Source organism: Rhynchophorus ferrugineus, unplaced genomic scaffold (assembly GCF_030347505.1).
Source record: "Rhynchophorus ferrugineus isolate W39M unplaced genomic scaffold, kcgeb_rfMv2 rfM2, whole genome shotgun sequence".
In the NCBI taxonomy this organism is placed as follows: Eukaryota; Metazoa; Arthropoda; class Insecta; order Coleoptera; family Curculionidae; genus Rhynchophorus; species Rhynchophorus ferrugineus.
This window is the reverse complement of record NW_027472581.1, coordinates 28856804-28884311: the sequence shown is the minus strand read 5'-3', so window position 1 is coordinate 28884311 and position 27508 is coordinate 28856804. Positions and strand designations below refer to the sequence as shown.

The 27508-nt window shown below is 33.4% G+C and overlaps 1 protein-coding gene and 1 long non-coding RNA gene across 2 annotated transcripts in view; one reads left to right on the top strand and one right to left on the bottom strand.

Annotated features, from left to right (window-relative positions):
• Positions 1-27508, bottom strand: part of LOC143190822 (neurotrimin) — a 150265-nt gene that overhangs the window by 15804 nt on the left and 106953 nt on the right. Inside the window, exon 3 of the mRNA XM_076395387.1 lies at positions 17167-17294. Within this exon, the coding sequence (XP_076251502.1) occupies positions 17167-17294 (128 nt within the window). The remainder of the gene's footprint in view (positions 1-17166; positions 17295-27508) is intronic.
• LOC143191232 (uncharacterized) lies at positions 21728-21944 on the top strand. Its single transcript, XR_013004447.1, has 2 exons — positions 21728-21814; positions 21874-21944. It is a non-coding gene; the product is annotated as an uncharacterized LOC143191232 (long non-coding RNA).

The following is a 27508-nucleotide window of genomic DNA, read 5'->3' as shown; positions in this document are numbered from 1 at the left end:
ACAACTTCTCTACCACCACAAGGAACCCAAAAGAGTATTAGAAAGAAAATTTGATTTGTTCGTTTAATGAACAGAATCTTCTTTTTGTGTCCACTTTTTTAAACTTGGCAAGCCCGAAAGAAAATTCTTTTTAGTAATCAGCGAACTTATACAGGTATACTCTTCATTCGTACTGAATATCGAGCAACTCATTCATTCTTTTGTTCAAGTGGGAGCGGAAATAAGTACCAAAATCTATTATAAAGGGTAACGCACAGCCTCTGTCAGTTGTGTCATTCAAGTCGATTTATGTCGGTGTATCCTCATTGTTGTTTAATCTCTCCAATTGTTGTTGTTATCTCTCCATGATATATTCAGTTTAAAAAACTATTAGCGCGTACTAGTGAAATATTTCTTAATTATTTGCCATTAAGCGGCAGAATGTGACAATTAAACTATAGATTCCAGATTAGGTTGAAATTGTATTCGATCTTCTTTACTCGATTATTCGAAAACAACTACGAACAATTATAATATTTTTTTCTGGATAGAAAGTTATTGAACGTAAGTCCGTTTGGTCGATTTCTGTGTATGTTCGCATTGTAACTTAAGTGCTTAGTAAAAATTGTTAACTAACACTGTGATCATTTTAGTCCGATTTATTTTGTAATTTGTTGAAGTCAACAAGTTTTTTATTTCGACCAGTTGTGTTGTATTTTCAGTGATAGATTTAACAACTGCTTCATGAAATTTTGTTTTTTGTCACTTTTATATCCAGTATCTGTGAGTATATCAAGTACATGCCTTTTTGATTCCTCAGGTAGAGCCACTAGTGGTCTAGAAATTTAATCATGCAATTTTGTTAGAAATTGTCAGGCTAAAGTGGCAGATCTTGTCAAAAATCATACAAGGATCGAATTTATCATCATCACCAATAAATAGTAGGAAGAGTGTATATTTAATTAAATAATTTTCCCAATAAGTATTGATTCCAAACTATTTCAGTCTACGTTTCTGTATTTTATATTTACAGAGTTTGTAGACTAACTTTACAGTTTACTGATTATATTTTACAGATGAATTGTAACAACGTCCAAGTATCGGAGCCTTGTAGAAGAATTGGTAAAATAGGCTTCCTAAAGAGCCGCATTTGCATATAATATATTTTCTCTTAGAAATCTCCTGCATCTCGGCCTATTCGCCTTATTATTTCTGCTATGGTTGACACTTTCATCTCCCCCATTACTGGTTCAACGTACATCTATGTTTACTCACGTAACACTTAATTGGATGTTAGGAGATTGGACAGTGAGGTGGCCATAGAGATTTATAATTGCAGGTAATCCGTTGCAGAAAAGAGTGTTTGATGTATCAAAATCTCTATCAGTGGATACAGTTAAAAAATTTATATAATTGTATCTACAACTACGTTAAAACGAAATAGAGACAGAACGTCTCCTTGGCGAATATTTAGCTGACGATGAAGATATCTAGTTTCGAAAGATGCTTCAAAATGAATGCCGGTGTATACAGTCGAAAACATACCCAAACATATTTATATACTCGTAAGAAAAAATTATCCGGACAGAGGAGGCTTAAGCTTATAATATTAAAATTTTAGTTGACTCCCTCTTGCTTTATAATATTTGTTGAAAACAATACTTTTTTATTAGTTAGACAGTGAAATGTGAATCGTACCGCCCTATATTATGAAACAAAATGTTTATACTTTACAACAAACACATTACAAAATATAATTCATGAATTAGCAGAGAGAAAATGAACCGTAATCGCGAGCGGAACTCTGATGTAAACTGATACGTCTCGGTAACGACACCGCTTCATCTGTTTACACAACAAACTGAGGAGACTGCAGAGCTATTTGCATTTTAAAATTGAGGTTACATCAAGGGAGACGGTCGCAGTGGTGTTGGTTTGTTTCAGTCGACGTACAAATACGAAATAAATGAAGGAATTCCCTTCAAATACCGACCCTTTGATGAAACTGGGCCGGTCAGGGACGCCGAAGGGAAATGAGAGCCCTTTCTGAATAAGCGTGATACCATAAAAGTTAAATGGACACACAATACGCATAATTATCAATGGGAATAAATGAGGTTTTCCTTATCAGTATGGGGTAATATTTTCTTGGAAAATAAAACAGTGAAAATCTTGTTGCTTGTTCTTGTGACAAAATTAAAGGAGGTCATGGTGTTATTGCTGAGTTTGTTGATTTTTGTTATTGTAGTTTAATAGTACGAAGTACTCGTTACAATGTACAAATAGTGATAGGTATTTTGCAAACTAATTTTTATTCATGTTGAAAATAGCATCACATTAGACAAAAAGCAAAACACATTAGAACCAAAATAAAACAACTATACTGGTTAGTGGGAAGATACTCCCAACTTGATCTAAAATCAAAGAGGTTGATCTATAATACAATTATAAAGCTAATTTGGACCTATGGGGTGCAAATATGGGGTTGCACTAAATATTTAAATCAGTTAGTCATACAGCGCTGTCAAAACAAGATTCTTCGATTGATTACCAATGCCTATCGCTATCTAACTAATGAAGAACTGCACGATGACCTGGAAATCAAATGGATTTGCGAAGTTGTGCAGGATTTCGCCTTGAAACACGAAAGAAGATTACTAAATCATTCTAACGTGGAAGCAATACAACTGCTGGACAGCGCACAGGATGTCAGGAGACTGAAACGAACAAAACCATACGAACTTGTGTGAACATTTAGTGTGTATTATTAGTGTAAACTATAGCTATAAGTTAATAATTAATAAATAATTATAATTTTATAATTGAGGAATACATACTGATGTATTTTCTCGTACTCGTCTTGCTTGCTAATTAATCCAAGCACATAGGAAAAGTAGTAATAAACTAATTGTAATAATAATAATAATTAAGATTGTACTAAGCTAATCTGTATCACCACATAGTATAAAACAGAGTCGCCTTTTCTGTCCCTATATCCCTATGTGCGCTTAAATCTTTAAAACTACGCAACGGATTTTGATGCGGTTTTTTTCAATAGATAGAGTGATTCAAGAGGAAGGTTTATATGTATAATACATGCATAATATACTAAGGCAACATTACTAATTTTAGAGGTTTCTAACGTGATGTCGTAAATTAACCTATTTTTTTAGGCTTATTTAGCAATTAGCAAAAACGCTGCCTAACCCTACGAGTTAGATCAAATTAATGTACTACAGTATTGTACGCCATAAAAAGGTCTACAAAAAAGTCCAGGATGGTATATGTTTATCTTTTAGGGATAACCCACATTAACCATTTTTATTGTTTACTTTTTACGTGAGAAAATGGCTTATTTACGAAGCTATTTTAAGCAATACGGCATTAATCCTTATCCAATTAAGTACCTTAAATACAGTGTGCAATTAATATAGATCAATATGGTTCCTTACAGCATGTAAATTAAACAAATATTTTCGGAGATATTACAAATTTAAAATTTGCGTTTAAAAATGTGTAATGTAATAAAAATTGTATGAATTTAGATATTCCAAAGATAGCAGGAAATCTTCATAGTAAGTATAGGGGAAGAGGAATTGTTTTACTCCAAATTTAATGCGTGCAGGCCAAGGGCAGTAATGAATGAACCAAAAATACTGGATCGATTTTAATCATGTTTTCATTGAGTGACATAGGCATATATATTTTATGTCCGTGCAAAGTCGGACGGGCCGCTATGTTTTTATATACAACGTTCATATTTTTTCTGTAGTGTATTTAATTTAGTATCAGCATTGCACTCGTGCGAAGCCGGTAGTATCGTCGCTAGTATCTAATAAAGATGTTATAAAAAAAATGTTGAAAAATATCTAACAATCTTCTTATATTTCAACAAAACGTTTATAAGTAAAATTGTGGGGTTCTATCAGCACCAGGTTTTCCTAGACTATGATTATAATTAATACAAATCTAAATTACTTTTCTCCTCCTCAATATCGTTGGCACAGAAAATTAAAAGTATTGTAGCGACCTTGAGGCATGTCGAATTTTACATAGTCGAATAACGGTCTACAAAATACCCAGAAATATAATATCGGATGCTGCATACGGGCGAGGTGCCAGTAGAGCTAATTAGTATAGGATAACGAATATCTGGCAACCCCGAAATGTTTATTTGGGAGATGATTCAAGGGTAGTTTCAATTATTCACTTGCTGACCAGTGCTCAGTTCAGACGTGCCACCATCGACTGCACAAGTCTCGTCAATAGGCAAATCCAGCGCCGATCCCTTTTATCTATTTGTATTTTCCACTTTTTATACATCTTCAATAAATAACGGTCACACCATGTAAATTACCACTGTTTTATTTCGTTTTACCTTCGTTCTTCAGCTATATAACCCTAAAGTATACTTTTTTATTAAGTGACGACTCGGTACAGCTTTTGTCTGCACGTGTTACAAAACAATTTCGGTACCCATGGCTTGTCAGTGTTTATTACAGCAAAACCAAACGACTACAAATAGAAAACTTTCAGTCCATTTGTCATGAGTTTTCAACATTTACCGAGCACATAACGGCCACAAATGTAACACAAACACTTTGAATTCATTTTGGAATATTGTTTCTGTATTTTAACACTTTTCAAAGCCCAATCACACCACAAAAACAAGTCCAAACAATGTTTAATTCAACGTTGTTAGCTGACAGTTATAAGATCGCAGTGCCGCCATCATGAGCGAACTCGCTAAACTAAAGAGCACATGGATTGGAGAGCTGAGTTCAGGGCATCAAATAAAGTTATCGTTATCATATGCTCGGTTTCAAAAGTTGACCAGAATTTGTAAACTTGCGATATTTGTGGAGAGTGAGGAATTACTTTTATATTGCACATCTATTAAAGGTTGCTTAAAACCATTGTTGGCTTGTGAAGGTTTATATTTATTTGTTGTTTAATTTTTTTTATAGATTGCGTTGGGTGATACATTTGTTGAAGCGAAACCCATTTTCATACTACACCCAATGGATCTTTTTTTTTAATACTTCAAAATTAAGCTGTTTTCCTGAACTATTCTAATTAGTTTAAGATTTCATTAGACACAGTCAATAATCACTACGGGTCAAATCTGAGCTATACGGTGAGTGGTAAATCGGTTTCTGTGAATCGTTGAATTTGACACATACATATTAAATTTTTTCGATCTTGTTCATGCCCCTAGATCTTTGAGGATGACCTCATTTCTAATGCACTATGTGGCGTTGGCAATGTTGGTGAGTGTTTTTTTTAGGTAAGTTTGAACCATGTTAATATTAGATTTCTTTTTGCAACGCCATACTTGAAGACTGTGGGTCCATACTGGCTCTAAGACTTTTTTGTATAATAAAAGTTGATTGTAGAATGTTAATTCGGATTGTCGTCTAAATTACCACCACATTTTGTTTGGCCTTATACAAAGTTCTGCTCGTTTCTTTTTAATATGCTTTTGCACTTGACCTTAGCATTCAGTGGCATGACCAAGCATTTAGCTATGTTCACATACGGAATTACATTAAACCTAATTATAAATAGCAGATAACCTTATTCTGGAACGCGGGTTGAAAGTATAGGTTTTCCTTTATTGAAAAATTGTATTAGGTTCATAAGATTGTTTTATTTGTGTTTGCATTTTTTGTATTAGTCTTGTTAACGTTACCCATACAAAATCTCAGAACTGCACCTGCTGTCTAGTCAAAATAACTAATTATTTTACTTTACTTTAAAATTAATTTTATATGCAGTTTGAATTATCTATTTGGAGCCGAGAGGCAATATTTTTGATTAGAAGAGATAGGAAGATCGAATATATTTGGATTGTTTTGTAGTAGTTTTGTTCTATGTTTTCCTAAAACTGTTACAATTAGCGTATAGGTTCGAATTAGATTATTTATTTCGCTTGATTTAGTCCGGTGATTTGTACACTAGTGTAGTTTCTTCAAGCTGCGAACTATCAGAAATATCAGAGGACAAAGATGTAATGTCAACTGATAAAATATGTGAATGAAATGGATTGAATAATTATTGAGTGATTTATATGTCACCTTTTATCGTTACTGGCAACATGTAATAACTAATTAACTGTTTATTCAAGATTAAGTTTATCTGCTTTGCTTCTTGAACTGAAAAGCAAGCATGAAATCAAGCCAATCATGATTTTATTTATAAGAACATTTTCTGATTTTACAAGAGAGAAACTACGTAAAAGCCACAGCTTCAACTAATTTCTATTGCGATTTTATATATTAATTCTCGCATTTGGAAAAAGGCAAGGGTAAAATTGGTTGACTAAAATAGACCTGCTGGAAGTTCGGAGTAATTCTGGTCCGATATGGCCTTTTGCTGGAGTTCAACCGCAACCTATCGGCCACTTGAACGCGGATATTAAATGCAGAACGTAGATATTAGGTTTCTATTTTGGGGTTTCCGTTTTTGGATGTGGCGTAGGAGGAACTTGAAATTTATTAATCAATATAACATTAAATATCAATTTATTAGGTTGGCAATATAACGCTAACTTCAGTTTTGTGTAAACCGATAGTTGGTCTGGTCAAGCATTTGTCTTATTACTCTTAAACTGTAATTAACTCATGCAATTATTTTTTGGTTAGGCTAAGGGTTAAACTGCGCAAATCAAATAATAATAGACCAGTTTATCGATGGTTCTTGTTTATGATGGATTGATTTTTTGCTGACCGATTCAAGTCAGGATTAGCTGGTTTAGAAATATTTTACAAAACTATTAATCGGATTAGTAAACAATTTAAAACATTTTACTTTTCGTTTCCCTTCTGATAAATTACTAATTGGTTTTTAAATATTTTTACATTTTACAAGATCCATATTCGTCTCATTAGTACTTGAATAAATTTATTATTCTGCGATTGGCACTTTATTGAAGGTTATATTTATTAGCTAATTAACTCAGGTTTTGCTAAGTGGAGAAGGCGAACATCAGCAGAAATGTGCATTTCTTATCTAGTTGCATGTGTATCATTAGTTTGTATGGAACTTCCAATATATTTTCTCAAATAGCTTGTTTTTCATGAATTTTGACAGTAGGCAGGTTTTCAAGTCATCATCATGATGTCATCAAGTTGGTGAGAGTTTATGGGGAGTCTTCTCTGTCTATATTAACTGTTAGAAAGTCGACAGCTGAATTAAATCTTTATTGCATGTTCCTCGAAGATGATCTACGTGAAGAATAACCAAAATTGAATAAGTGTGTTTGAATTGAATAATGGTATCATGTTGAGTTAGAGGTGGGTGTGATAGCTACGATTTTGGGAAATCAGAAGGAAGGGTACGAAACCATTTAAATAAATAATTAGGAATGCAAAAGCTCTACGCAAGATGAGTTCTGGTTGTCCATTTGTTGAATGACGATCAAAAGCAAATAGGTAAGCTGTTTCGTAGTAATCCTTGGACTGTTTCATTACAGGTATTACTTAGCCTTCTTAATCAGCTGGATATCTAAATTTGATAGAAAAGGCCTGACTTAAAGGAGAAAAAACAACGTTCATTAGAAATATACAGCTGTAGACAAGGTTACGTCGGCTGCTGTATTTGGTTACGATTTGTTCGGCAATCCTTCCTATTCTTATGATTTGGTACTTTCAGATTTCCAGCTTGAAGAAATTTTTTTTCTTGGAATCTGTTCGCATCCATATCGCATTAGCAAGTGGCATAAATACTATCGCATTAAATATATACTCTATTTAAATTAGTTTTAAGTTTAGCTATTGTTATAACAATTTTTACGATGTCAACTTCTTATTCTTTCATGTAACATCAATATTATCAACTGAAAGGATTTTGGTCTGACTTATCATTTGAAACAGCTTTAGATTTCACTGTTTTTATATTGATTATTCATCATTATTAAAAAATGTGAAAATATAATTCGAGCCAGAAAAAAACTTTTCCTACCCCCAATTCTCCTTCCAAAACTTGATTAAAATGTGTACTATTACTTTTTTCAAATTTGTTCCCTGTAAACAAGAGATATTAAAAAGACAACAGATCTAGATAGTACACTGTGTGTGTGAGTCGCACATTTTGTTACTTCTTGCGTACTAGAATATATAACTGTTTGTTGATCCCGTTAAAATTGATATTCTTGTTATTGTGTTTCATCTTGTCGCAGATAAGTTTTCTCAGACCTAATAAGTTGTTTTAAATAATATCAGCCAACGTCACTAAATAGAATTGATGTGTCAGAAATAAATATATATTTACTGAAAAACTACTTTTTGATACCATAGACTAGAGATCTGGGCGACGTATCTAAATTTAATTTCATTGATGTACTCAAAACAATATATTTAATGCTTTCGTTCGAAACGAGGAACGAATCTATCAATTTCATTATGTTCTTTATGAATGTATTCATAAAGAAGGAATCAATTTATTCATAAATTCAAAGATTTTCTTGTTCGGCCTCAGTTCCGTGACAGCTGCGACACCGACTAATCGAAAATTTCTCCCGTGGGGGGAAATTGTATTAACAGCCGAAAAAATATATTTACAGCCGAGAAAATTAATAGAAATTTTATGTTAAACACAGAGCTCCAGTCATTGGACGGTTTCCGCAAGATTAAAATTTAATTATCGCTTATTAAACAGGTCGTTTATGGAGGAGATCGATCGATATGGGGCTGTGTCGATTATGAATTGCTTTGCAACAATAAGATGTCGGTAAAGGCGGAGAAAATCTAGAGTAGAAGAAATAAGGAATAAATATTACAGTATTTTCCATCTCTTCCCCTCTCTGATGACAAAATAATGGCACGTGTTTTGGTATTGTTTTAAATAATCATCAATCAAAACAAATTACTATAACTATAATAACAATGGATTTTCACTATTTGTAAAAAATTGGAATAGGAACAGCTCTACTTTGGCGAACACAATTTTGTTTGATTTTTGTACGATAACAGCACGTTTTTAGATTCAGGATTTTCTGTTTTTGATTTCAGTCTACTAAGAAGGTTGCAATTGTGTCAGCGAGGACGCACTATATTTGAGACACTTCATCAGCTTATAATTTTTTGGATTTTTTTCTTTTAGGTTTTTTAAATATAAGTTAATGTCTTATTTTTGCCAACGAGGGTTTATCTGAACTGGATCTACTGTTTAATTACCTACATTAAGCTTACGGACTGATGAGTGATCAACTTAGAAATCATCCCAGACGACATCCGGTTTTACCCAGCCTGGTTACTGGTGCGACTGGAATCGTTTTCCTTGACGGATTTTGCACTTTTGCCTAGGACAATCACAAATATTAAACACATCCACCATTTTCCACATCTTTCACGAAATTCACGGATTCCATCTCAAAAGAACGATATATCTTTTGACGCTGTCCATGAATCCACTAATTTTTGATATATTCATAGGAAATGAAGCGCTGTTCATTAGACAGGTCACGACTCGCGTATTGGAACAAGTAGTAATCGGAAGGAGGTGGATAATACGTGGGATGAGGTGGCACTTCCCATTTTAATGTTTTAAGTATGATTTTACCGGTTTTGCAACATGTATTTGAGTGGTGTCATGCTGAAGAATGACAGTGTGGTGCTTTTGCTCGTATTCCGACTGTTCCTCGCGGAGTGCTCGACTCAAATGCAACACTTTTAGCCTATAGTGAATGCCATTGATGTTTTCATCGAGTGGTGCCTTCAAGTCAAAATCAACTCGACCATATATCACACAATTGCTTAATCATACTCAGTATAAATTTCAACATTTTTAACGCGCTGATTTTTTTTCATACTTGTACGAAATGAGTCATATTGAAAAGTGTAGCATGTAAGTGCGGCTGCACAATTAACATGCTGGTTACAAAACTAAACGATGAGATTTAATGAATTTTGAGATATTTATTGGTCCTCGGTCTGGCAGCAGAATGAGGATCTGGAGTCCAAGGATGTACAAACAATTTATATACTTAAGAAAAACTATTTACATTTTTGTGAAAGGAAGGTACAAATATTAAGCAAAGGTTATTCAATGGTTGCATATTCAAGTTGTATAATCTTATATATAAAAATGAATCGCAAAATGTGTTGGTAAGTGCATAACTCAACAACGCCTGGACCAATTTGGCCAAATCTTTTTTTAAAATGTTCGTTGAAGTTCAAGGATGGTTTTTACGGCGAGAAAAATTAGAATTATTGCTGGAAAAACCCTAAAAATAGCCCTTTTCTTTTTCCCATACAAATGATTTGTAACTAAAACGTAGTCAATTTGAGCTTTTCAATTTGTCAATTTTGCTATGGTATAAAGTTCATATTAAATTACAAGCACTCACTGTTGTCTAAGCAATGTAGGTGTGTTCCTAACGTCAAAGATCATATCTATCAAAACAATGTGCGTGTGTGCGTTGGAGCACAGAATACATAGTTGGAGGAGTTTAATGTCGCGTTCCGAAACTCGCGATTCTTTTGTATTAGTTTCGGCACGCGAGATAAAATGCATCAGTTTCCACGTCATTACATCAGTCAAACAAAAATCGCGTTACCAACAGTGTTTTATTATTTTTAATATCCAAATTTTAAATAAATAAAACAATTCGTACGGCTTAAAAGGATTTGAGTTCAAGTCATATCAAATTTAAAAAAAAAAGTTGTCTGTTACAGATGACTTTTGACAGATGACAGATGAATTGTCAACTGATACACGAAACAAATTCGTATATCGTGTTTTGTGCAGAGTGTTTAGTTAGTTAGTGTTTGTTTAGTTCGTGATTAGTGAAAAAATAATTTATATTTGATATGCCTCCTATAAGTCGAAGCAATTTAGGTAGAAGAACCAGAAATGCTATAAACCAAGCTAATTATCGATCTAATCGTACTGCACAAGAACGTGACGACGGAAATGAACGTGAAAGAATTCGGATATCACAAACGCGTGAAGCGCGAGCGCGACATTCAACTAATAATCGCGCAAGTTTGAATCGAGCTGCTTTCAGTTACGATGTGTCAATTGACTACAGTAAATGGTAAAGTGAAATTGATACCATTGGATCCACCACCAGAACCATTGTACTCATTGGTTTCAGGAATAGGAACAGATTCTATACACTTTTTGACACATATCCAACAATATAACAATTGCTTTCAAATGACTTCATTTGGGGCAACAAATGCAGTTCGGGAAAATTTTATGCCAACTTTCAAGGTATGTATTATAGCAGTTACTCATAATTATTTTAGCGAACAAAATTTTCTGTCACCAAAGTTAAGATGTGTTACTAATCTTCAATTTCTTAATCATTACGAAATATATCACTTAGTCATCATATTATATGGTGATTCAGTTTCAGTGACACTTTTATTATATTTTATATTTGATAGATATTAGTTAAAACTAAATATATACTTTTTAAGATCAAATATTATTTAAGTTTGATCACTGACAATCCATTAATTTATACCACACCATAATATTTTTTTTATTTACAGATACAAGGGCAAATATATCACAGAGCAGGTTCACTGTTACCAGTGTCAGATAGCGACAACAAATTCCTGCAAATTTATTTTATGGGCAATTCACCACAAGAAATTGATCTGCGTTGTGCACATAACAATTTAGTAAAGAGGTCTATTGTAGAACAATTACAAACTTTATTTCATCAACACAATCAATTGATTATATTGTTTAAAACTGCCCTGGATCTGATGCCATCCGATAATAACAAAATTGTAATCAGAGCTGATAAAACACCTGTAGGTCAACATACAAGACGTTTTAATGCACCAACTATTGATGAAGTTGCTATCGTTGTAGTTGGAGAAAATTTGGAATCCCGTGATATTGTTTTACATCGTCGGAATGATCAATTACAACGTATAAAGGAAACACACCGCTCATATGATGCACTGCATTATCCCATTATATTTTGGCAAGGTGAAGATGGCTATGATTTATCAATAAAAATGATAAATCCCATTACAGGTAACTAAAATATTAGTTTACCTATGGCGATAATATCTCAGTCACTATATTATGTATTTGAATGTTATTAAAACAAAATCTGTTTACAGGTTCTGAAACCAACAAAAAAGTCAGTTCAATGAACTATTATTTATACCGCCTAATGATTCGGGAAAATGAAGATAATCACATATTGAAATGTCGGCGATTATATCACAAATATGTTGTTGACATGTATGTTAAAATTGAAACGGAGAGATTAACATTCATCAGGTTGAATCAAACCAAACACCGATCTGAAGAGTATATTCACCTTCGAGATGCGATTAATACTGATGGAAATGCACAGAATGTCGGTCGGATGACTATTCTTCCAGCAACATACATCGGAAGCCCTCGGCATATGCACGAATATGCTCAAGATGCCATGTCGTATGTTCGTCATTATGGTACAGCAGATTTGTTCATCACATTTACATGCAATCCGCAATGGATAGAAATTAAGCAGGAGTTATTCCCTGGGCAATCACCCATTGATCGTCATGATATTACAGCCAGAGTCTTTAGACAAAAGTTGAAATCTTTAATGAATTTCATCGTAAAACATAATGTGTTTGGTGAGACACGCTGCTGGATGTATTCTGTGGAGTGGCAGAAACGAGGATTGCCACATGCACACATTTTGATTTGGTTGGTTTAAAAGATAAGGCCAAATGAAGTTGATGCAGTGATATCAGCTGAAATCCCTAATGTACAAGTAGATCCTGGATTGCATGAGGTAGTTATCAAAAACATGATACATGGTCCCTGTGGAACTCTTAATCAAAATTTACCGTGTATGATGGATGGTAAATGTTCAAAACGATATCCACGGACATTAATATCGGAAACAATTACTGGTAATGACGGTTATCCATTGTATCGTCGCAGATCGACAGCAGACAATGGAAAATCAACAATTGTCAAATTAAATCAACAAGATATTGAAATAGATAATCGTTGGATTGTTCCATATTCACCCATTTTATCAAAGACATTCAAAGCACACATCAACGTTGAATCTTGCCATTCAGTGAAATCGATTAAATACATTTGCAAATATGTAACCAAAGGGAGTGATATGGCTGTGATTGGAATTGGTGCAGAGAATTCTAATGATGAAGTTACCCAATACCAAATGGGCCGCTATGTCAGTAGTAATGAAGCAGTTTGGCGAATATTTTCTTTTCCTATTCATGAGAGACACCCTTCTGTTGTTCACTTAGCTGTGCATTTAGAAAATGGACAAAGAGTGTATTTTACAGCACAGAACGCAGTACAAAGAGCTGCTCAGCCACCATCTACTACATTAACCAGTTTTTTTGAGACATGCCAAAACGATGATTTCGCACAAACATTGCTATATTCTGAAATGCCAAAATATTATACCTGGAATCAATCCTCAAGGAGATTTATACGACGGAAACAAGGATAACCAGTTCCAGGATATACAGATGTATATTCCACCGATGCGATTGGCCGGATTTATTCAGTACATCCAAGCAATGATGAATGTTTTTATTTACGACTGCTATTAGTCAATGTACGTAGCCCAACATCATTCCAACAGTTACGAACTGTTGATGGTGAATTGAGTGGATCCTACAGAGAAGCCAGTCAACGTTTGCAATTGCTTGAAAATGACGCTCATTGGGATCAAACTCTCAATGATGCTGTAATATCATCACACGCTCATCAAATACGAACATTGTTTTCTATAATCATATCTACATGCTTCCCATCAAACCCAATTGATTTGTGGATGAAGTACAAAGATTATATGTGTGATGATATTTTGTATCAAATACGGAATAGAATAGGAAATCCAAATATACAAATCAGTGAAGAAATTTACAATGAAGCATTGATTTCAATTGAGGACATGTGCTTGATAATGTCAAACAAACTATTAATTCAATTAGGCCTGACCGCGCCCAATCGTCCAATGCATGACGCTTTTAACCAAGAGTTGCATCGAGAAAGACTGTATGATCTCAACCCTTTGAAAGAATTAATTCAAACAAATCTTCCACTGTTAAATGAACAACAGAAGTATGTATTTGAAACTCTTATGAAAGTAACAAATGATGAAACTGGAGGGATTTACTTCTTAGATGCACCTGGTGGTACAGGAAAAACTTTTTTGATTTCATTAATATTAGCAACAATTCGCTCACAAAATAAAATTGCACTTGCACTCGCTTCGTCGGGAATCGCAGCAACTTTGCTTGAAGCTGGTCGAACAGCCCATTCAGCACTAAAATTGCCATTAAATATGCAAAGCAATGAAACTCCAACCTGCAACGTTTCGAAGAACTCTGCAATGGCAAAGGTTTTGCAGCAATGTAAATTGATTGTTTGGGATGAATGCACGATGGCACATAAAAAATCTTTGGAGGCTTTAGACAGAACCTTAAAAGATCTACGTAGCAATAATAACCGATTTGGTGGTGCAATGATTTTATTAGCAGGAGATTTTCGTCAAACATTGCCAGTGATTCCACGATCAACGCCAGCTGATGAACTCAATGCATGTCTAAAGTCCTCCAATTTGTGGAAACATGTCAAAGTACTTCATTTAAGCAAGAATATGCGTGTCGAGTTGCAAAATGACCAATCTGGAAACATATTCTCTAAACAACTCATTGACATTGGTAATGGCAAATTTCCTATAGACATGTTGACTGGCTGCATTAACTTTCCTCAAAGTTTTTGTCAGTTAACTCGATCAAAAGATGAACTTATTCAGAAGGTGTTTCCAGATGTTTCTCAAAATTACAGAAACCATGATTGGTTGAGCGAACGAGCTATACTGGCTGCAAAAAACATAGATGTAAATGAATTAAATTTCAAAATTCAAGAACAAATTACAGGCGAATTGAGGATATATAAATCAGTTGATTCGGCTACTAATCAAGATGATGTAGTCAACTATCCACCGGAATTTTTAAACTCGCTGGATTTGCCTGGATTGCCACCTCACAATCTTCAATTAAAGGTTGGATCGGTAGTTATAATGTTGCGAAATATCAACCAACCGCGTCTTTGCAACGGTACACGGTTAGCGATAAAAAAATTACTAAACAATGTGATAGAAGCAACTATACTTGTCATGTCTCTCACATGGTCAATTGTATGTTGCCTGTTCCCGTGTTGGAAAACCATCAGATTTGTTTATCTATGCGCCAGGTAATCAAACAAAAAACATCGTATACCACAAAGCACTACAATAATAATAATAATAATTATGATTCACATGATTAACAATAAAGCGATTACTTACTTTTCAATCCTTATATATGTTTTATTTAATTATTTTTTATTCACAACGCCCTATCACCAGGGTGATGGTTCTGTTCAGGAGAATTTTTTAAAATACGTAGGCACAAAAACTGCCACATTACAAATCTTTTTGACAGGACGAAGTCTGTCGGGTCAGCTAGTATTTAATAAAAAAACAAAAGTTTTGTAATTAGCGGAACTTTCAGTATTACCAGAAATAAATTAATAGATGGTGAAGCCTACAGTAATATTCTTGTTAAAAATTAATCAACATGAAATACCCATTTGAAATATCCGCAACAGAAAACATAATAGTGGACTTTCTTAATACTTAGCAATAATAATTAATAATAATAACAATTTGGCTTCCGTAACAAACACTGGACAACAGAACAAATACATATATTAGTGAAATTAATAGCAACCTAAATGACAAAAAATATTGCTCCGCTGCCTTCCTCGATATATCTCAAGTCTTCGACAAAGTGTGGCATTGCATGTTAAATTGAAAAAACTTTTGCCCCATACGCACTTTCAACTGTTAAAATCATACCTCACAGACAGATATTTTATTGTCAAACAGGGTGACGAATATACTGACCTACATCGAATATATTCGGGTGTTCTGCAGGGCAGTGTTCGTGGCCCATTGTTATATCTATTGTATACAGCCGACCTACTCAAGAAATGCTAATGTTGCAACATATACTGACGATACAGCGGTTTTATCATCACACGAGGACCCAATATCAGCCAAAAGAAACCTCCACCTTCATCTTAACAAAGTCGAATTGTGATTGAAAACGTGGCGTATCAAAGCAAATGAGACAAAATCTACCCATGCGACATTCACGCTTTGTAGAAGAATTTAACCCTCAGTAAAATTAAATAATCATGAACTTCCGCAAGCAGACAACGTTAAATATGTGGAAATGAATTTTGGTCGACGCTTGACATGAAAAAAACATATAGTGACAAAACGCAAACAACTTGGGCTTAAATTAAACCAAATATATTGGCTGATAGGGTGTAAATATGAATTATCATGAGATAACAAGGTTTTGCTATATAAGTCAATACTTAGATCTATGTGGATCTATGGCATTGAACTGTGTTCTAGAATAAACTGTTGAAAGTCGTCGTCGATGCCCTTAGAACCCATAACGACTGTGATTCGAAGTGTTAGTGCGAAATAATCTGAAAGACTATTAGTGCATCTTATTGCACTCTCAAAACAGTTAATTGTTCGCGATGACAGTGTAGTGCATACCCTCAAACGCAAACGAACGAATACGAACTGACTAATAGACACATACAGTGAGATTTAATAATCTCTAGAATAAGTTAGAATAGTCTTTAGCATAAGTTAGGATAGACTTTAAAATTAGATAGAATAGTAGCTAGAATAAGATTTAGATTATAAGTTGTACAGCAGATCACTTACTGAAGCGATCTTCTACATGTCAGGATAGTTATATTATATTATGACAAGCAAATATTAATACTTATTGCCCACGGCCAGATTGTTGAAGTTCTAAGAGATTAATAAAAAAAACATGAAATAAAAATATCTAAGTTTGTAATACATTCTACAGTACTGTATAATTTCAAAGTTTATCAGCGGCACCCTTAGAAGCCAAAGCGCTGTTCCCCTTTCCCACTCGACCCCCAACAATTAGTCAAGTTGGCAATATTGTATTAAACCTAAGGGGTCATAAAACAAAATAGTTTACGATAAATTAACGTTGGGGCAGGTCCGTCAGTAATACAGATAACTCTATTTCCGACAATGGCGGAGTCCTTCCAGTCCCCGCTTATAAATAGATTCATTAGCGAACCAGAGGACGTTAAATGGCCGGATCAATTGTCCGCCGGTTTCTGGGTACTTACCGCATCGTTGTGGTTCCAGAAAATGTAAGCTGGAGGCTCGGGACTGTGCCGAACGACGCAGGTGAGATTTATGGTGCTGCCGCGATCGATGAACAGCTCAGGGCCGCCCACGATCTCCGTGTCCGGTTCTGCAAGAATAAAGCAAGGCTCAGGTTAATAACTCGGTCTGGGATGCAGATTAGAAAGTTTTTTCCTTACCCCGGAGGTTCGGGAATAGTAAGGTAATTGTTAAATTTTTGATTTGTACGTGGGTACGCCGGGCCGAAATTGTAGCCGACGATTTTACGAGCGAGCGACAAAGATTCCGGTTTGTTTTTTGTTCGTTTTATTACTGGTGGCAGTTTGATTATTTCGGAATTCGGAGCATTTGATCTGGCCGAGTGTGTCTTTTGTTTCAACTTGCTAAAATATTTCAAGGAAATTTTAGAGTTTTTTGAGTTTATTTATATTTTTATTATATGTCAAAATTTCTGTCAATGTTAAAGTCTTAATACATGTTGTCATTTGCTTGGTTGTATAATCATCGGGGCGAGAATATTCTGTTCGGGAATTTTTAACCGTTTTGGGATCCTTAGACCTGAAGACAAATATCTATATATTCAGAGGTTCACTGCCGATCTGGGATCAAATACTTACCTTAGAAGTCGACTAAGTTTTTTCTGACTACGTGTGTCCAGTCTAGATTTTAATAGATTTTGACACAAATAAATTTTTTTACGTGTCACGCACCAGAACGTGATCGACACTGAGGTACAATTTTATTACCGATGGCCGCACAACGCGCGAGCTCTTGGCAAATTAAAATGGACAGAATAGGAAAATACATTGTTGATTATAAAAACCCTATTCAGATAAGTCATAATAAGAGGCCACTCATTACTAATTTTCGGGCAGTCTAAAGAGGAACTAGGATATCCAGGACATGCAGTCCATACATAAATAGTGTCTTTTCTTCTTTTCTTTTGTAAATAACAATTTTTAGATTGATTTCTCATTACCTTTCCAGCTTCTCGTTCTTGCATTTTCAAAATATGTTCGCTGATAACCGCTCTGGAAGTAGACTTGGACGGAGCCTTTAGTAACCTTTTTACAACATTCAAACGGAAATTGTAAATTGGAATACGATTGTCTGAATATTTATTGTAAAGTTAGGGCAAGTTTCATATTTATTTTTCCACTTTTGTGTCGAGAGGACCCTGACATATCGATATTTTTTCCAGCCAAATCCAATTCTGTAATACATATGAATCAAAAAGGAAAAATCGAAACCAAGCACCCAAATTACTCACCTATACTCTTCAGAAAATGCCGATACAAATGTACGGGCACCATACATATAATGCGTTGGAGCGTAATTGGCGGTCAATAAAAGTTTCACATTAAGGGCTAGCGCGTTGTTGGTAGCGAACGTGTTAATCGGGTTAGCGAAAATTTTGCCTCTCTTTTTGAATAAAACGGGGGCTCCTGGAGGCGTCAAATTTCGCTCGGTTAAAACTTATATCGACGAAGAATTTTTAGGCCTAATATTTTTCTGTTATATATGCTACCAATAAATATATTCCAATAAAACAAAAAACACCCACACCAATCAACAAGGAATAGCCTTCAGATCGATGATACGAAATAATCCAATTTATTATTTCAAGAATACTTTACCGACTTCCTTGAGCCTATTTATATTTTATTATATGTGAAAAAGTGTTAATATATGATGTCAGTTGCGTGATGGTTGTATAAACATCGATGTGAATATTGTGTTTGGGACTTTTTAACAGTTTTGAGATCCTTAGACCTGAAGACCTAAATATCTAAATATTAATCGGTTTAGCTAGAATTTTGCCTCGCTTTTTAAATTAGACGGTTAAAACTTATATCGAGGAGACATTTTTAGGCTAAATATTTTTGTTTAATATGCGCTACATTTATTTTTTGTATATCTTAAAGTCTCCTTTTACCAACGAGAGTTTATCTGGACTGGACCTACAGTTTAACGTAGGCTCCGAACCGCGGTCTTCGGCATCAAGTCTACCGACTGGCGAGTGACCAACTTAGAAATCATCCCAGAAGACATCCGGTTTTACCCAGCCAGGTTACTGGCGTGATTGGGATCATTTTCCTTGTTAGATTTTACACTCTTGCCTAAAGACAACCCCAGATGTTAAACAATAACAAACATATATTTACGACCATGCCCCGGTAGGATTCAAACCCGCGACTATCGCAAAAGAGCAAAAGTAGGAGGACCGTCCTGTTGCCTTTACCACTGCGCCAATCAAGACGGCTATGCGCTACAATTAAATATAATCCAATAAAACGAAAAACGCCCGGAACAAGAAACCAGGAATTGCCGTCGGATAGGTGATACAAAATATAACAATAAACAAACCTATCGGGTAGTCATGCGGGCTAAGAGTTTCGCTCGCCGACAATAGCGTATTACGTATTAGTATTTATATTCTTCATAATAAATAATAAAAGCAATGATTGCCCAAAATACAATGTTGAAAATTCCATGAGTGGTGTATGTACTCACTGAATAACACAATAAAAATAAAAGTTGTTTAGAATTCCAATTTTTACCACTGGATATTGTTGATGAAAATACTCGTAAGCACCTAATACATACGTAAATGTCAGTAAAAAGTTAATCATAACCAAACTAGGTTAATTGATAGTTTATTGATATAACAAAATAGGTAGATCTTACACCAACATTGACAGCTTTAACAGTCCGACAGCATAGGTATTTTAGTATATAAGAAATTGTGTGTAGTATACATTTTGCAGCAACAGTAGAAGATTACCAAGAATAAAATAACCATCGAAGTGGATAACAAGGTACTCGAATTTATTGAAGATTCATAAATTTTGTGATGATTGTACAAAATTAATTGTTGTTTTAGTATATTCTCACCCCTTCGTAACCATTAATTGAATAAGCATATTTGTAATGTTTGACTATTTCGTCGGTTATTTTGTTCTTTTAAAAGATCGAAAATTATTTCAGTGTACGAAAATATCTAAGATTAATAAATAAATAATTTAAGAAAACTGTTGTTGCAATTAGTGTATGCTTTAAAGGGTTTCAAAAATCGATTGAACATATTTAAAACCGCACAGCACTGAATATATTGATAAGCACTATATCTATAATACTAGAAAAAGCAAGCGTATATAAATTTCATTTATTTTCCCGTTGTTTTTGTTTCCTGTTTAATATTTCAAACAGGTCCGTCCTATTTTCTTATTCATTCCGTTTTTATTGCAAAATTTTCTTTTCCATTTCATAACACGTACATATCAAATATTTAAAGTAAAAGAGGCACCAAGAGTCTGACATAATCTCGAATTTGGCGTTAAATTTTCCAGTAAATTTACTTAGAAGTGAAGCCGTAAAAATAAGGGAATTAAAATATTTTTCGAGATCCTTACAATGAAAGGAGTTGTTTATCAGAAGTAGTGATATTTATATGAAAATTAAAAAATCAAACTAATATTAATTAGCAAAATGTATTACCAAAATAACATAGATTTGTCCTAAATGAACTTAAACCATAACTTTATTTTAGGATAGCGTAAATTTATGTTAATAGTATAATTAATTAATACTATAGATAGTTTATTCAAAGTTTTTTTTTATATATACGGCATTAAGATGCATTAATTATAGATTAATGTATTGCCTGCCGAAATTTCTAAATTCGTTTCAGAATCAGACAATATTTTCCCCCTCATTTTATTCTAGTTAAAAAGAGAGACATAATACTGTCTGATAAGTCCGAACGTGAAACCGAACTAGCCTGTCAAAATCGTCCATTTGTCAAACGTACGCAAAATTATTCAAAATATAATTACATTTAATAAAAAACATTATGGTCACATAGTACTACGACTTCTTCTGTATAACTCTATATTCTTACAATCGTGTTGTTATGTGGGGTAGCAATGACTTATTATAATAGACATGCTGGTCGAGGAGGATATTCCATGAAGAACTGTTTGGATATGTGAAAGGAAGCATTGTCGACCATAAGACCTTCGGTTTGGATGAACTCGATAAGACATACAGAGGAAATAATTAATAAATGGTGGAACAGAAAAGGTGAATAACAGTGACTCCGAAAGTGAAAGTGACTGAAATTCGGAGTGAAATGCTGGAAATTCCTGAGACAGGGTGATGAGAGTGGAAACAACTAAAAGTATGCCTATAATTAATAGAGTATAACTGTAGAAAATGATATTATAGGGCGTGAAAGATTTGTGTGCTCTGATATGATTGTAATTGTTCAGGATTAAACATGAGCATTAGGTTAGAATGTATTAGGAGAGCATGGATACTAACTGTTTTGTAGGTATGGTAAATGAATTAGGCAGAATTCAGTGACTAATTGTATCAAGATTAGAGTACACAGATGGTAGCAGAAGAAATAAAAAAATACAGTGATATCATGACTTGACAAGTAAACCGACCATCGAAGGAAATAAGAACTAAACGTAAAAAGGTAAATATGCTCTCTAATGAAAGTATTACTTATTATAACTTTGATATATAACTGTTAATTAAGTAGATTAGGCCTCCAGGGGATACCATTACATAAAAATCGCGCCTAGAACTCTACTTCATGGTTGGTGTGGAAAAGGGTTCAAGGTAAATATAATAAGACAATTCTAACCTACAAACTATTATACCTGTATTCTTAATTGTAGTTTTGAGCCCTTCGATAATATATGCATTAAATTTACTATAATGTTAAAATAAATTATATTTGATAATAGTATTTTTGTTTAATTATTTTATTTAGATTAGAATTTTGAATAAAAAAACTGTGATGGTAAACTAATTTTTCGTGACATACTCAGCCAGTTCATGTAGTAGCTATTTCCTTACTTCAATATTTTTTTGGTGAACTGATTATTCCTCAACTTCCACCAGTAGTTTTAGAATTTGCACAGCTGGAACACGGTGAAGCAATATCATCATAAACTTCTATCAAGCAAATATTTTACAATGATTTTAAGTCAAATAGGAAAAACTATATTTGTCTAAGTCGCAAGATACAGCCGTTAATCGAAAGGAACAACATGAACGAGGGTTACTCGAAGCGAACTACCGCAGAGACTTGATTGTGAATTGATCTAAGTATACTAGATGAAAGATAATAATAAATTGATTTATAACTAAGATTGTGCTAACCGTATTTAATAAAATATGTTATCGCAAACAACCTTAATAGTACAGTGAAAGCTTTTACATTAAACTATTACTATTAATGATCTTATGTAATTAAAGACGAATATAGAGCCACCCTCTCCAGTCACGATAAAACGTAAAACAATTCGGAGAATTAGCTAACCTAATTTCTATTTCAGCGTTCCGACCCCGTAGCGGGGACCGTCCGAACCCTCGTTCATAATAAATTTTAAAACCGAACCGGGCAAGGCCTCAGATGAATTGATACCGAACGAAACTATCCGCACACCGAGCTAGCTGGTCGTTACTGAACTTCGTAAAAGCGTAAACAAAACAATTTCGGATCGCTATTATCCAGGCATGATGCCGCCACACACTGGCACCAGTACTCAGCGTGTCGTTTTAATATGGCTAAGCAACAACTAAAACATACCCTTTTAGCGCAGATAATAGTTTAGTTTATAAAGAGAAACTTTTGAAGAGGTCCAGGAATTATTACGCCCTGAACTTTACCCACGGTTTTGCCGTAATTATTAATATTGTTTTAGTAGGAAAACGTTAATTTTCATAGTTAACTACTTCATTTTGCTAATTAGAAGCTGGTACTAGGACCGTAAATTCATTTTGAGGTAACTGATATATCGTAAACTACGGCGTTCAGAGTGATAGTTTTATATCTGTTTCATTTGAGACAAACTTACTTATTTTATTTTGCGTGATTTTGTAGGAGCGTAACCCCAATTGTAGGAATTTCACTTAAAACTGGTTACACCCATGGTTAACTATAACACAAGCATACATTGAATGAAATTATCATAACGAATAATTATCGACTGTTACTTTTGTATTTGTGTTGAATGTAACTGGGCATGTACTGACAGTACTTGGAATCTTTTTTCATACTTTCATAGTTCTTAATATTTTTTATAGTTTAACACTTTAAGAATGTAAACCATTTTCGTAGCTATTTGAGTGACGGGACATCTAAAATCGAATTTTAAAGGCTACTAAACATATTTGCGTGAAACTTGGTGTAAAGCTTCTTTATACACTCTTACTAATACTTAATTTTACTATTATTAAAAAATCGTGTTAATGAAAAATGGCAAAATAAACTTTGAGGGGCCATTTCATCAACCTGTAATTCTTTGGATTTTTAATTCTTTCACTTTTTTCATGTATTGTTTGAATAACCAGCAATAAATGGATAGTAAAAATATATTTTTAAATACATTTGAAAAAATAATTAAATTCATGCCTCTAGATTACAATACCCCTTAACCGCCTTTGAATTGGGCAGGGAAGTTATGAGAATATTTACTTACAGAAAATAGGTACGTTTATATATAATAATACTACCAATGTACAAAAAGATTAGTGAGTATCGGTACTTGTGATCGTACATCGACGATATCCGAGTGTAGCTGATAAACTTCTTGAATAACTGAAAAATGTCTTTTAATAATGCCTTCATAGTGATAATAGTTGTAGCAAAAGTTATATTGATAGTTCAATATATAACCATCAGATACATATTAATATTTTTAAAATGTATTGTTTTAGACATTTTGGATAGTATAACACAAATACTGTGAAATTAAAGACATTTTTATGTATCATATCATGCGATTGGTAAGGCCTTGGTTGTTGTAAAAATTATCAAGAAACGAAGATAGGTTGAAGTTAGATTGGCAATCGCTCCGCAATTAGTCGAAGCATTTGTTGACATTGCTCCAGCAAACGTATCACAGTTCAAGCTGTGAGATATCAAAAGGTAGATTAAAGCCTCCTAGTCACAAACTTTTAAAATGAGAAAATGAGAATCCATGCTTTAAAAATATCTCTAGTTCGTGGATTCTTGGCATAAGCATCGATGCTTAGGTTGTAAGATCACCAAAGACGGACTGAAGTTGCGGTGAACTAACATAGTCTACTGGAATGCGGACAGTAGTTTCCAGTTCAGGATGTGCGGCCACAAAAAGCGTATCGCTCAGTACCTCAGTTACACAGTGACCATAATTTAGAAAACTATTGAAATTTGGGTAAAAACAATGCATTTTAGAGCATTATCAAAGGAAAACTGGCGATACTCACAAATAATTTTAGTACTTTGCTATAAATATTATACTAATTTTACTACCATATACTAAAAAAGTTATATAAGCAGCCCAGATGGGAGAACATCCACGTATATATTTTGTTCCTTTCTTTAAGAGAGATGTGTTATATCGTAGCGACTCATCCAGGGCCCTAGTTGATCAAAATTATAAAGAAATTAATATTAAAATTAATATAAGAATATTTTCAAATTTATAAAAAATTCCAGTCAACTGACGGATAATTGCAATTGACATTAGTGTCAATCATGATGATTCGAAAAATAAATTAGAGAGGGTACATTTTATTATTAAAACAATTTTTTTGGTGATTTGCATTAATTTATTTTATTTGAAATTTAATTGTTGTATAAGTATTTTAGGAATTTAATAATTTTGAAGAGATAAAAATATTGTTAAAAGAAGATGAGAACAAGTGTTACTATTTTAACATAGTTTTACAATTTTTTTTGATAATGTGTCAGTAAGGGGGTTTTATAAAGGAAATACAATTAACTTGAATGAATTATGTTGGAATTTTAACCATCGGGTAGTCCTTTTTTGACAACATTGCTTAATTTTTTAAAACTCTTGTCCCTAAATTTTGCTAAACTGGTAATAACATATTGAAATTAACCTAATTTATATAGTAACATTTATTCTTGATGGTGATATTTTGTATTGTAAATACAAACAATAACAAAACATTCAGCATATCATGCAGCAGAAAAGTTATCTTCAAGGTATATCGAAGATCTATGAGAATAAAATATGGGAAAATATTTCGTAAATATTTAAATTCATATTAACTCTCACCTAAATTATACTAAATTTTGTTGAGAGTTTTACTGCACCTATAGGCGTTCAATAACAGAATATGTGTACCGAACAAAATATTACATCGTATTAAAATCATGTTAAAAGCCTTAATATCCTTTTCCAAAGTGTGTTTATGAAACTGCATAATTTTCTCTCATAAGGGTCTAATAGCTTATCGACTGGCCTAGAGTGACATTAAATAAAAACCATTTCCAATCTCCCATATTCTCTCTACTAAGCAAATGAGAATAATAACGCATAATTAAACATAATCAGGCATTCTGTGCAAGGCCCAATAATTGGATAGCATCAGAGATGCGTTTAACTATAATATTCCTACGATGCAATATTTTGGCTTTAATTAAACGGACATATTGTCATTTACGTGCCAGTGACAAACCTCATTGTTTTTCGATGAGCTCATTTCTATTTCGTTGCCAATTTAATTTAAATTACTCTGTCCCTAATCCTTATCAGTTTGTATCGTTTGCGGTTTTCACTTTAATATACCCCGTGGTTTTCGGATCGATTTTATTTGAATTCCGCCCAACTTGACATGAACGATGTTATTTCACCACTAGATATGTGTTTCAAGTCTGATAATAAATGCCTACAAGTCTTTTTATTGAATTTTTGTCGCTCTCGACGATTTTACCGTAATGTCTTGATTTTCGATTGTATACAAAGGATTTAGGCAAATGCAAATGTTTATGTGTATAAATAACATTTTATTTAATAAATTAATATAAAATAAATGACAAACAAAGTGAGTATTGATAACATTTTGGCGTAGATAAAATGAACGTCAACAGCGAAATATTAACCATAGAATAAAGAAATTTGAAGTGAAAGTTATATGGAAAAATCGGGTTCCATGTTTAATCTTTTCAGAATCCCCGTTACGCGGCCAAATGTAAATGAAAAATGCAACAACAACTATATGTGTGTTTTTCTCTCGTTCGGCTTCGGTATTAATAATTCTAACCTAAGCAGTTAACGGCCATTTTTAGGTGATATAATATGTGTTGTTTATTTACGTCAAGTTTTTCGGTATGTGTTTTTATATATATTTAACAATTATTTTATATTGTTCTGTGTATTTTAATTTATTAGTGTAATAAAAAGAAAACCTTAAGAGGATCTCTTATGATCTCCTATGTAGGTCCAGGAAAGTTTGTAATCATTTTAAAGATGAAGACTATAGACCAAAATGTGGAAAGCCATGGCTGAAACAAGATGTAATTCCTACTTGTAATTTAAATAGTAAGTAGTTTGTTAAAAAGTAATGATTTATTTCATTGAAATAATTAAGCAATATTGATTGAGATTCTTTACCTTTACTACAAGACAAGGGAAATATGCCCCCAATGGCAATATTACAATCACATACGTTTTTTGAGGCTGATAGATATATAGGAGATTTCTCTACCAAAACAAGACCCAAAATTAAGTATATAATAAGAAACTTATGTTTATTATTAGAGAATGCAGGTTCTAACTTGAAATGTATACGTTCATTTACATATAACTCAGTCTGTTCCATCACCTTCATTTTAAGTTGGATGAAAAACTAATGGCTTTATCCTTTCTGAAATGCAGGCAGATAATATAAACTGTTATCGAAGATATTCTGTTTGTCTGCTAGAAGAACATTAATACAGATACCGAGTAAGGTTTCTTTTTGCAGCTGGAGTAGTAAATAGTATACCTCTAATTTTGGTCGTTAGTTCAGAAATTTGACTGTATAGACTGAACTGCACTTGTCATATTGGATGAAATGTACCTCAATTTAGGTAGATTGTTAATTTAGTTGATTCTGAAAAATAAAGCAACAGAACCATTAATAGTTATATTATCTTATTTTAATGTTTGTTTTAGGTTTCTTTTTAAATATTAGAGAGAAGATAGTATCAGTGAATTACGTGTTTTGGGTAGTGGAGATATCTCTGTGATTACATCAATGCCTTTATGGTCAAGGAAAACTAATGTAATTGTAATATATCAATAAAATATATTTAAGTATATTTATTTTTTTATTTTCCCACTAAAATTAAAAGAATTTTTTAAAATTTCCCGCTAAATTTTTTTATTATACATTTTTAAATTTCCCTCTCAAATTTTTAAAATTCCCGCTAAACACTTTTAAATTTCCTGCCGTTACTAACTGTCATAAAGCTAACTGTCATACGTCATTTCGAGCGTAACTTAGAACCAATTTTAACATAGGAGATGCGCC